At 44.7% G+C, this 12,589-nt stretch overlaps 1 protein-coding gene across 1 annotated transcript; it reads right to left on the bottom strand.

Moving 5' to 3' along the window:
- Positions 1-9,705: 9,705 nt before the first annotated feature.
- On the bottom strand, positions 9,706-12,354 carry LOC306794699 (transcription factor Sox-9-B-like). Its single transcript, XM_079292879.1, has 3 exons — positions 11,563-12,354; positions 11,091-11,341; positions 9,706-10,882 (listed from the first exon to the last, which is right to left on the bottom strand). The coding sequence occupies exons 1-3, from the start codon at positions 11,988-11,990 to the stop codon at positions 10,080-10,082; spliced, it is 1,482 nt and encodes a 493-aa protein (XP_079149005.1). The 5' UTR covers positions 11,991-12,354; the 3' UTR covers positions 9,706-10,079.
- Positions 12,355-12,589: the final 235 nt, after the last annotated feature.

Here is a 12,589-nt window from a genome sequence, read left to right as displayed (position 1 = left end):
GCAGTGCACCAGGCTGTTTGCAGAGTGGCAGAAACGGGGCGATCTCCCTCCCTCACCGCCGCCTCCACATCTGGCTGCGTTGTGTTGAACCCCCCCCCAACTCGGCCGACAGATAAGCCCCAGTGATGGATACGCGGTGTCACCATCCAAAGCCCTGCCTATCTATTACAGCGCAGGGGCCATTTCATGTGGTGGCTCTGTATATATGGGTGAGCTGGTTCTGTGTGTGTGTGTGTGTGTGTGTGTGTGTGTGTGTGTGTGTGTGTGTGTGTGTGTGTGTGTGTGTGTGTGTGTGTGTGTGTGTTCCTTGGCAGGGAGGATGGTTCACATATTGGGTCGGTGGGTGTGTGAGGTGAGTGGGTGTTTGGAGGAGCTGTGACTGGAAAGGGAAATTATTGGTGGGAGTAGAAAAGCAAACAGTGGAGGAAGATATAGAGGGACAAGGTTGAGAGAGACAGATGGAGGGAGGTAGAGCCCGGAGATAACATTTTTTATTTTATTTTTTAAGACTGTTGGAAGTTATAATCTCCTGTTTTGTCATATAAAAACGTTATGTTTAATACTCCATTAACAGTTTATTTTCATCATATAAGGAAGGATAATGCTACATATTTTGAAATGCCATCAATGGGCAATACAGGAAAAAGCTGTCATAGTTTGCTCACCTTGTTTGATGACCTTTGACCTCTTGGAAGTGTGAATTTAACATGTAAAGACAAAAATAGGTCACACGTTCCTTCACCAGCAGCATCTATATTATGGAAAAAGAATCCGAAATAAATCTCTGTGCTGTAACTAAATATTTAAGTGGCGTCTGTGGGCTGAATATCTTTCTGGCCCTTTCTGTCAGAGTTATGAACTTTGTGATGCACGGCCGGGAGTGTAACAAAGTGATTTTAAAGTGGCACGATGCAAGTTTTGAAAGAAGAAATAACGTATTCTTCCTCTTGCAAATGCAAAGTTGAACTCAAATAAGTTGTGAAGGCGCCCAGCACCCTCATAAACCCCACTAAGGGTGAGCCCTTCCTCCCCTGACACATCAGTCAGTGAGCAAGGCATTCATTTCCCAAGAGTGTTCTGTTAACCAGTGTTTCTAAGTTTAGGTTGAATCTTAAATTACAAGTTCAGGAAAAGGAATATTTTTTTCTTTCTATTTGGTGCAACAGATGACGCATAAACAGCCTCTAACATGGCGGTCACTAAAATCTCTTGACTCGTTAGCTCCATTTAGAAGTCTTCACATGTACACTGGGTTTCTAGTCCCGTCTTCCCATCCTGAAACCTGGTCTAGTCAGGTCAGGTAGGGTCCCGTTCTGCGGTGGATCAGAGCTTTCAGCTGTCATAATTATCACAGGAGAAAGAATGTGAACTGCGAAATTCAAGAATAATCATAGATCGCCTTTTGTTTTGACAGTGGCTGCTTGTAAATTGACAGCACCCCATGTTTGTTCTGGTTAACCACATTTCAGATCAGATGAAGTTTCCAGTCTATTAAATTGAGTCTGACTGTTATTTTGAAAATACATGTATGCTGAAGTCGTTGGTCTACAGGTCCTTTTGGATCAGGTCCAACATCGGCATTTCTCTCAGAGATCACTACATTCAGTAATAGCATCCAATAATACAATCTATTATTAACAATAGAACACTCTGAAAGGAGTGTTTCTGCAAAATGAATGTTAACTTTGACACTTTTCACTGATGCTACTTTTGTATGTATATCGTGTACCTTTTTTTAAGTAAAGTACATCCGAATACATCATCCAACACTGCATCGAACCAAAGCTGGAGAGTTGAAATGGACCTGTTTATAAACAGTAAATACATATATGAAACCCTGACCATAGTAACTGATCCCATTGCACCAAATGCAGCTTTCTACTTGTAGTTGCTCAGCTCAGACGCTTGTTTCCCTGCACTTTGACCCCCCCTCAACTCTGTAAAAGTGTAGTAAAAACTTCCAGACTGGCCATTCCACATTGATGCACTGTTTCCGCTGTGATCAGAAGTGTCTTTTTGGGAGGGCCAGGAGGTTTGTAAAGGGAGGTCACCCCCCCCCCCCCCCCACACACACACACACAGAGGCCAGGACCGGCTCCAGAAAGGGAAGGAAATAGAGAGAGCACACATACATGAGGTTAAATGTCCTAAAGACATGGAGGTGTCTTTATTTATGTGTACCCGTGTGCTTATGTACTGGCGTGTGTTTGGACTACAGTATGTCAGAGTCAGAACGGTGCAGTAAAAGCAGCCCTGGAGCACCATAAAGCCAACTTTTACAGTTCATATTGTTGCCCCTCAGCTAAAGAAGTCAAACAAAACAACGCAGCTCTCAGACTGAGGCTCACGTTGTTTTCATTTCCCCATGTTGCTGGATGGCAGGAGAAATGCAATTAAAGCCATTGTTTCACGAGGCCTTCTTGCCTGTGAGCAGGAATTAAAAACACCACAACACAGCTACAGGACCTTGTGGAGTACACAGCTTTTTGCAATCGACTTTTTGTTGTTGCACACACACACACACATACATCATTAGAACTTAAAGCCCCAGCAATTAGAGCCCAATCAGATTTTCCTCAGTGCTTGTCAACAGTCTCCCCACATGCTTTTTTTTTTCGCTCGTTTATCTCTTTATGGCCACATGCCTCGATCGTCCTCCATTTTCCAGAGTTGTTCGACATATTCTCCCTCTCTCGCTCTTTGTCTTTCTCCATCCGTCTGTTTTCCTTGGTCTCTTCTAACCCTCGTTCTGTCTTTGTGCGGCATTTTTGCATTTGAAAAGACCACCCAATGGGTTCAGGAGGGGGCAGATTCTCAAAGAGGAGTTGGTTTAGAATATTAATTGTTTGTTTTTTTTTCTCCTGGGAAAACTGCCCACATCCACACGGCCTGCCACTTTCATTAAAGTCCCAACTCGACAAACTGCAAATCGGTCAATGCAAGCGAGGCCGATAGTCGGTTCAAATCAAGCTAGCTAGCTAGCATGGCTACTGTTCAACTAGCGTCTGCCATGCACTCGTTTAGCATTTCCTTCATCTGTCTTACTGACATTGAAACAGTCCTGGAGTTTTCTTAAGATATTCTAACATGAACGAGTACCAAGTGCATTACTTTGCATTCGAGTTTTTGAACATCTGTGATTTTAACAACGATTAGCATCAATTAGCTTGTTAGCTGTTAGCGTGTTTGCAGTTCCCGTGACATTTTCCCAGGAAAGCAGTGTGCGTATGTGTGTCTTTCCAAATGTATGATACTTTGGGAATGAACTCCATCTAAATGACCCTCCTTGTTATTTTCAGGACTACATTGTTATAGCCGCCACGTCCCCCCGCACCCCACTACATTATTGCATCTTTGGTGACCTCAGAGATTGATGAGATAAACATTTCTTCCCGGCCCTCCCTGCCCTATCAAATCCAGAGTTTCCCCAGCGTCCGTCATGCTCCGTCTCTCCAAAACCTCACACTACTCCAACAATGGTGTGGTCCCTTAATTGTCACCCGTATCAAGCCTATAACCGGACTACCCTTCAGGGAGGGTATCGGATGGTAATCAGCACGGCAGCCTAAAGTTTGTGCTGTCGCTCAGAGCCTCTGACGTCACACCGACATGCCTGCATGATTAGTTGTGGTTCAAATCCAGCTGACCTGCATTGTCACCCGTGATCAGTGTCCTGCAAATGCCTGTAACGGGACAAACATTGTTCATCAAGAGTTTGCAGTGTTGTAAATTAGAACTATGTGATGTGACGCAGGTGGGGGGGGGTTCGAGGCTAGGGCTGCCATCCTGTTTGGAGCCATACATTTAGGATTGTTTTAGCATCATTATATAGCTCTGTACATTATGAAATATATACCTCTATGTTTCCTTTTATTTCTTTTTTTTAAATCATGATTATTTTTAGTTTTATGTGTTGTCCAGTGTAGTGTGTTTATTTAGCTCGATGTGCCAACCCTGCCGCTATACAGTGTATATATATATATATATATATATATATATATATATATATATATATATATATATATATATATATATATATTGTATTAATTTGCATATATTTTTGGAGAAAAAGTAATGATTCTCAAACCCTTGATTTGGTGAAATATTTTAGAAGCAAAACATTTCCTGTATTGATGACTTTTTAAACATATCTTACATCCTCTCCATAACCTTCACAAGAGCTTCCAGTTGTTTAAGCACAACATACCTACCAGTAGCCAATATTGTAGGGAAAACAAATAACATATGTTGACAGTAAACATTTTATGAATATTTACATATGTTCATCAAAGTCAAGCTCACTCTGCTTGGCAGATGTCCTCAATAAAAAAAACATAATCCAGTTGGCAAATACTGTTCTCTCTCTATGCATTTTCTGTTCCAAAACATATAAAACTAATTTAAAGCAGGACACTTCAAGATGGATTTGTCCCGGTTTTGAGATTTGTCTGAGATTTTTGTCTCCACTTTAACACAATGGAAGTGGGGAACCTTCAGTTTGTGGCGCTCACAGTATTGTGTATTAAAATTCTAGACAATCCACAGATTTGTTTGTTGGTACTTGGGTGGACTGAACATTTAAAGGCCTGCACGCCCATGGCCCAGAGTAAAACAAAGATGTTTTCACTTGCTTCGTACAATTATATGTTGTTTATGTACTGTTTAGGCATGTACAGACTGTTTTTGATCTGTCTGACTCTCGCATTACTTTGGTTGCTGTCATTCGTTTTTCCTCTGTCAAGGAGGTTATTGTATCGGTATATACTACTGGCCCGATTTGGTTGTAACATCGGCCAAAGAACAACCCGTTCGATCTTGGAGCGGATTGGTCTTGTAGTGGTCTGGGCTCTCCGAGTGCCCTTCTGGTTAGTTCATGGAGTCCGGTGCAGAACCGTTACGATCCGATTTGTATTGTCAGGGCCTAAAATGTGACCTTTTGCTTGTTACTCTTTTGGTCTCGTGTGGAACTCGTTGGGATCGCAGCTTCTTTCGCAGAGCTTGGCAATAACACACAAGACAATCTGGCAGGGAACAAGTGCAAGTGAGGGGACCTAAATAGTGAGGGCTGATGAGGGGATGGGCTGCAGGCGAGATGGGTGTGGAGGACCAGGCGAGGGGAATGAGAGGTGATCGGGTGCGAATGGTAGGATCTGAAATGACAGGAGAGTTAATAAAACAAGCAGACAGGATGAAAACAAACTAATATGAAGGGGAATTCGTGACTAGATCAGAGCCAAAAACACATGGCAACTCTTACTGTTGCACCTAAAGGTCACAAACAGCATGCAGTCATGACACCTTTCTGACTGACACATGTTGTTCTTCCCAGAGACAGATTGATTCTCCTTCCGTGTTCTTGCAGTCAGCGTACCGTATCTTGTTTCTGTTGCATTTTTCTTCGCGGGTCAAAAGACAAATCCATAAACCACGACTCTGTCGTTCTGTTGGCAAGCAACTTGAAACGTAATGAGATATCAGAACGCTCTGGGCCGACTGCTCTGCTTTTATCATACGCTTTTTTTTAATTCCAAATGAGTCGTCGGGGGCGCGGACGTAGCCGTCGGGGCCATCAGCGGTCATGCGGTACAAAGTGAGTCTTGGCTACGTCTCCGTCTCACTCGTTGGACTCCTCGACCCTCCATGAATGGAGCGTTCAAAAGCCGCCTCCAATGAGTGTGAAGACATTGTGTCGCCTCACACATAATCCACATCATAGGAAAAATGGTGTTTGGTCCCAAAGTGTGACACCGCTCAGTGTTTCCCTTGCTTGACCTTTATCAGATGGCAGCGCCGAGGACCCCGAGGGGCGTTGCTCTGCTGTGGAGCAGCTTGTGCCCACTCAGATGTTCAAAATCTAATATTTCATGAAGCTAAAAAAGGAGCGTGGGGTGTTGTGTATGTTGGGGTTGCTTTCTTACTTGTTAATTGGTTGTGATGACTGCAGTCGGGCAACGGATGCCTCGACGCATGAAGGGACACCAAGAACAAATCCGCTGTTCCGTAACGTGCGAGTCGGACAACGCTCAGACGTCTCCACTCGTTCGGCTCAGCGGACCATGAGACCCGATGAGGGGGCGTCCTGGTAGCCGAGAGTTTAAGACCTATACCATGTGTCACCATATAGTCTGAGTTCTGGGGGTAATGTTGACAAAGATGTCCGACCTTAGGAGGGTTTGGGAAAGAACGTCTGACAGTTCCCCCAGAGATGGACCCTGAGCTACTGAGCCGGAGGATTCACTGCATCACTGAGCACCTTAGGGTCCTTGTTAGTATGCATTTCTACACGAATCATCATCTGATTTTACGACTGAAACTATTAGTTTCATCTATCAAGTACTTCATTGATTAATCATTTACTCTATCAAACCGTAATCAAATCACACCATTTCCCACGTCTTGTTTTGTCCGACCAACTTTATTAATTTTCTTTAATTGATAATTGACTTAAACTATTTATCTATATTTTCAAAATGATTGCCAATTATTTTTCTGTTGTTTGATTTATCAACTAAATGTCTGGATCTTGAGCAAATGTAACATACTTGCCAAACCATATCTTAACATATTTAGTTTGAGAACATTGGAACTTGTTTGATAAAAGAAAAGGGGAAAACAAGTCAAAAGTTAAAGCCACAAAGCTTTCTGAGGTTGTGTGTTTATGTGAATGCGTCTATATCCACCCATGCTGTGTTGCAACTTTTGGAAACTAATTCAAACGAAAAAGAGTTTTTTCTGCAACTATTATGGGTTTCAACAGCCGTTCTGAAGCTAAAACACGACGGGAACGTGACTTGGGAGTTACAAGCTTTTTGTGCTGGACATCGTTCAAATGCAACGTTTTCAGCTAATAATCTGTGTCACTGTTTATTTGAATCTTTTCCTCCCACACCAAGATTTTTTATTATCGAGGCATGCCACTTTCTTTCTCCCTCAAGTTTCCTGTATTGAAATAAATTCAGATTAATTTCAGCAGTTTTACAGCACTTGTTATATCACTGCCTCCCCCCCCCCCCTTCAGGCCCCCCAGAGCCTCACAAACCCCCTGCTGCTACCAGCTGACAAGGAGAGAGAGAGGGAGGAAGAAAATAAAAGCAGGGGGAAGAATAACAAGGCTTCTGGGAAAACAAAACTCGTCCTGTTTCTTGGCACTCTTCTCTTAACCCCTGTGTAGTCCCAGCATTCTGTACTCCTCTTGATAAGGGTCAGAAATGACCCACCCTCGCTTCACCCCCAAAATAACAAACACATGATGGAATGTTTGAACCCCAAATCTACCATGCACAACTTGCCGTATATGTCGCAAACTTTGTGAATAGTCTGGGTAAAAAACTAAAGGGAAACAGTGATTTGGGCAACATAGTATAGTTATATACTGTACAATGATGAATTAAACAAAATACGAGCCTCCTTCCATTTTTAAACCAGTGGCCCCGCCCACAAGGTGTATAAACAACATCAATAAATTAGAATAAAGTAAGATAATAGATACAAAACAAAAATGTGAAGAACACAAATGGAATGCACTCTCTGTGTCGCCCATGCCTATTATCTGTTTTAATGTGCTTATTGCACTGTATGATTTTAGTTATAAGCACTCATAATAGCCATAATGCTTTATAACAATATATAACCAACAATCATTATTTACTATATCATAATACTTCATCATTGCTGGTCACTCACTGACATTTATTTTTGCAAGGATTATAGTGTATTATAATTCTCATAGTTTTAATGCATTCTAATGTTCTTATAATGCATTATAATCATAAAACACATTACAAGGAAAGTTTATAATCCATTATATACATAGTAAACATCTTATTATTCATTATGAATTGTTTTAAAATGTGTTATTCTTTTGAAGTAGTATGAATATTTATGACTTATAATCATACAGTGCTATAAGCAGATCACAACGCATTATCAGTATTTTATCATTCATTACAATATTCTATAGTTACAGACACATGTCTCACATGTGCAGCACACAGTATTTGTGCTCCAGTCCTCTACAACCATCTGATAAATATTCCCGTACAACGTGTTGGGCTCTGAAACGTCGACTCGCGGCCTCAGCAAAGAGAGCACTTCTTGTCATCAGCAGCACTTTACAGCCGGTGATGTTGCCTCTGACTGCATTCTCCATTAGTACACAATGCTTTGAAGATTTTCTTTTTAAAGTGTTGTCTGTGAGCTTGTGTGGTTTCGTGCAGCGGACAAGCCCAAGAAAGTGTTTTGTTCAATCAGTATCAGATATTCTCAGTGTGTGTGTCCATTTGTATTGCTTTTTGTGTGTGTGTGTGTGTGTGTGTGTGTGTGTATAAATTATTCTACTGCTGCCCGGTCATAACTCAGCCAAAGACAATCTTTGTAGCCTGGAGGTGTACAGCTGTCATGGAAATCTAAACCAAGGCAGGCTTTTGCTTTTTTCTACTGTGAGGGTTACTTTAGGAAAAGTCATCAAATGTAAAGTCGTCTCAGTGGCAGGTCATCTTTCACCCTGAAGTTAATAAGACTTCACCAACTGTGGCACGTGGGAAACACAAGAAGTACTCTACATCCGTTGGTGGCTCAGTGTCTGATGTGATGTTTTATCCTGAAGATAAACTTCGACAAACTTCCAGTTGTTTTTGATCGCGTTTTCTTTTTTTTTATTGCAAATACATATACAAAAGATTCTTTAAAGACAGTACAAATACATGGCAAGATCACAGAGGAAGGAACAAAAAAATAAAGAGTATTGTGAACGTCAGTTCTTATTGAGAGAAAAGGAAATGGAGCTTGGTTGAGCAGACGGCCCCTCTGGTGATCGCACAAACAAAAGAAAAAGAAAGTGTAAAAACCTTGTAAGTGAGATAACATGTTTCCAGTTATTTCAGCCGTATAGTTAAAGTCCAACTCTAAGGAAATTCACAAATAACAAATAATCCGTACACAAATTGTTAGATAATCCCCCCCCGACCCTCATAAAAAGGCAAATACATACTTAAAATAGACATTTCGATAACATAAATAAACAAAAAAAAGACGATTACAGCGGGTACCATTTTTGTGTAAGTACCTCCTGGGCGGAAATTCAAAAATAAAAAAAGGGGAAATTATATGCCGTCTACATTTACAAAGAGGACAATTCATTAGTTATAAGAATAGTATGCAAAATAATTACTTTGAAATAAAATTAAAGCGAATAAATAAATAAAGTTTCAAACTGGGTTTGAGGGCGAAGGGAGTGTTTGGGGGGGGGGGGTCAAAGGTGACTTCCTGTAGCTGTCAAACACACGCTGTTGGACGGTAAGTGTAATCTCAGCTGTGGCCGTTGCGCACACTCACACAAACACGCGCATACAAAAACAGTTGGAGTGTAAAAATCCAAGGCACGGATGGTGGACAGGGCTGCAGTCTCCCCCGTCAAGACAGCGTTGTGAAAGCAGAGCCTCTCTCTCTTCCTCTGTATTGCCTCATAGCTCCTTTTTTCCCCTCTCTGATCACGACGCGTAAGGTGGGAAAACAAATCCGACAGCATAACAGCTTATAAACGTATCGACGGCGCAGAAAAGAGAGCGAAGAGAAGCAAAACATGGAAATCTAAGAGAAAACCAGAATCGGCGCTACCATGAGTGGGCTAGCTGCTAAACTGTGTGACATACAAAGCTTTGTTGTTTTGTTTTATATCTACAGGTAGAAATAATTACCCAGACCCCCCCCCCCCCCCGGGTTACAAACTGCCAGCGTGTGAAGAAATGAAACCAAAGAGAAACATACACAGTACCTACTGAAATATCAACAATCAATAAGTCCTCACAGAGGATTTTCCTAAGTCTCTCCATCTCTCTAAAAATATATGTATATAAAGTTTCTATCAAGATATAATAGCAAGGCACGACGTGAGCCAATCGCAAGTCCAGCTCTCCTCTTCTTCCTCTTCTTCATTCAAGTGTCTGATTCAGGGAGCAGATCAGGAGGAGGAGCTCTCCCTGCAGTAAAGTGTTCTGTATGTCACATCTGCGTGGCTGTACATGTCTGTCAGCGTCTCTCTGCATGTGTGTGTGTGTGTGTGTGTGTGTGTGTGTTGCCTCTCAGGGTCTGGTGAGCTGGGTGTAGACCGGGGCCTGGTCCCAGTGCTGCGGGCTGCTCTGAGGGATGGAGGGAACCCCCGTGTTGTCGGTTATGGGCGTGTACATGGGCCTCTGGCTGGTGGGGCTGCTCATGTAGCAGATAGTCGAGTACAGCCCCGAGCCCTGCCCCGCCCCCGCGTGGCTGTAGTAGGAGGATGCGGCGGCGCCGCCCCCCTGGTGGTCGGAGTAGTCGTACTGCTGCGCCCTGGAGATGGTGGCTGGGTAGGAGGAGGAGGGGGGGCTGTAGTGCTGCAGGTTGAAGGGGCTGTTGTAGGCCACGTGCTGCGGGGAGCCCTGCTGCTCGGTGTAGTGGCTCGGGCTCAGCTGCTCAGTCTTGATCTGGGTCCTGTGCTGCGCCTGAGCCGCCTCTGAGCCTCCGCTCCCCAGAGGGGTCAGAGTGTGCTGCTGCTGTCCCTGCTGGTTTTGGCTTTTCGCCAGCCAGGCCCCAGCGACTCCCGCCTGCGGGCTGACCGGCGCGCCGCCGCCACTGCTGATGCTGTAGCTGCCGGTGTAGGTGACTGGCGCGGCGTTGCCGGAGCCGGAGCCGGAGCCGGGGTGCCCGTTGGGCGGGAGGTACTGGTCGAATTCGTTGACGTCAAAGGTCTCGATGTGGGAGATGACGTCGCTGCTCAGCTCGCCGATGTCCACGTCGCGGAAGTCGATGTTGAGCTGAGAGCGGAGACCACCTTCACGCTTCAGGTCCATCTTGCCTGAGCTGACATCAGTCTTTGGGGTGGTGGGAGGAGTAGGGGGCCCCTGGGAGCCTGGAAGTTAAAAAGAAAACATGACACAGGTAAGAGTTTGCTCTCTCTGTTCATTTAGTTTAGTACTTTTTAAGCAAATAAACTAACGAATTCATTTAAGAGTTTTGAGTCTTCAGAGAAAACGCGGAGCACATGAGGCATTCAAACATGCACTGAGGTGACTGTGTGACTACTTAGAGTGCTGATAAAAACACTCTTCCTTTCTCACCTGAGTGCTCACTCGGTGAGTGCACCTCTCCCATGCTGGAGGCCGGGGAGTCCGCCTGCTGGAGAGCTTTGAAGATGGCAGTGGGGGAAATGTGCGTCTGCTCGCTGCCGTCCTCCGACTCGCTCTGGCCGTTCTTTACGGACTTCCTCCGCCGGGGCTGGTATTTGTAGTCGGGGTGATCCTTCTTGTGCTGCACCCGGAGCCGCTCGGCCTCCTCCACAAACGGCCGCTTCTCCCCTTCGTTGAGAAGTCTGCGCGTACAAAGAAACCATTTATTAACCAAACACTTTAAACGCCTCACATTAAATGCTCCATTCCAAGACTATTTCAATAATTCCAATCATACAGCCGCTTCGGTTTGCAGAGGAGATAAAGAGTAAACGTGCTAAACTGAAACTATAGGTCAAATAATAAAAAACACAACTGTCCTTTCATCCTAATCTGTGCGTAAAAGTGGAGCATCCACACTCACCTCCAGAGTTTCCCCAGAGTTTTGCTGAGCTCCGCATTGTGCAGGTGAGGGTACTGATCCGCCAGCTTCCTCCGCGCAGCCTGAGCCCACACCATGAAGGCGTTCATCGGTCTCTTCACGTGAGGCTTGTTCTTAGAAGATCCGTTAACGCGCACTGGCATGGGCACGAGAGTCCAGTCATAGCCCTTGAGCACCTGGGACACCGCCTCGCGGATGCAAGCGGGGAACTTATCGTCGTCCTCCTTCTTGAACTCTCCTTCCACACCGAGCAGCCCGTTCTCCGACGGCCGCGTGTTCTCGGTGTCGGAGCCCGAGCCGGACGGGCACGGAGAGCCCGCGGAGTCCTCGGACATGCTCGGGCTCGGGACGTCGGAGAGACACTTGTCTTGTTCCTCCGTCATCTTCAGGTAAGGGTCGAGGAGATTCATACGAAAAGCAGTTTGGTGCCAAATTACGCGTGAAACGGAGGAGTTGAGTCTGCTTTTTTGTGAGAGGGAAAACGTCTCTAAATGGACTTCACCTTGCCAAGATGAGTTCGATCTTTCAACTGAGATAACTTCTCTGAAAAACTGGCGACTGATTCTCTTTCGCTCCGGTGCGTAAAACCGATTTGGAGCGAGAGTGTCTTTACGCACGGCTGTCTGACGGACTCCGAGGATGAGTGCGTTCTCCGCGAGCCGGACCGCACTTGAAAAAGGCAAAACAAAAAAGAACAAGCCAGCTGGTTCGAGTTCACCCTCAACTCTGTCGGATGAAACGGTAAAGTGCTCCTCTCTGGTCTCCCAAGTACAATCCCCAGAACGCGTGAGTGCTTTGAACTGCAAACGCTTCGCATGCAGGCTTTATAAGAGCGCTGCCATGCCGCACAGGAAAGCCCGGACCTGATTGGACGACAGCACGTGACGCCAGAGTGAAGGAATTCGATACCGTCCCCCCCTTCCACTAACCAGCACACAAAACACACACAGACACTTTCCCTCAAACATACACACACTGCCCACGAGCCAGTATATATGCAGCTTAATCC

Source organism: Melanostigma gelatinosum, assembly GCF_949748355.1.
Source record: "Melanostigma gelatinosum genome assembly, chromosome: 21".
Classification (NCBI taxonomy): Eukaryota; Metazoa; Chordata; class Actinopteri; order Perciformes; family Zoarcidae; genus Melanostigma; species Melanostigma gelatinosum.
Note: the sequence above shows the minus strand (reverse complement) of the source record. Positions and strands in the feature narration are given on the sequence as shown.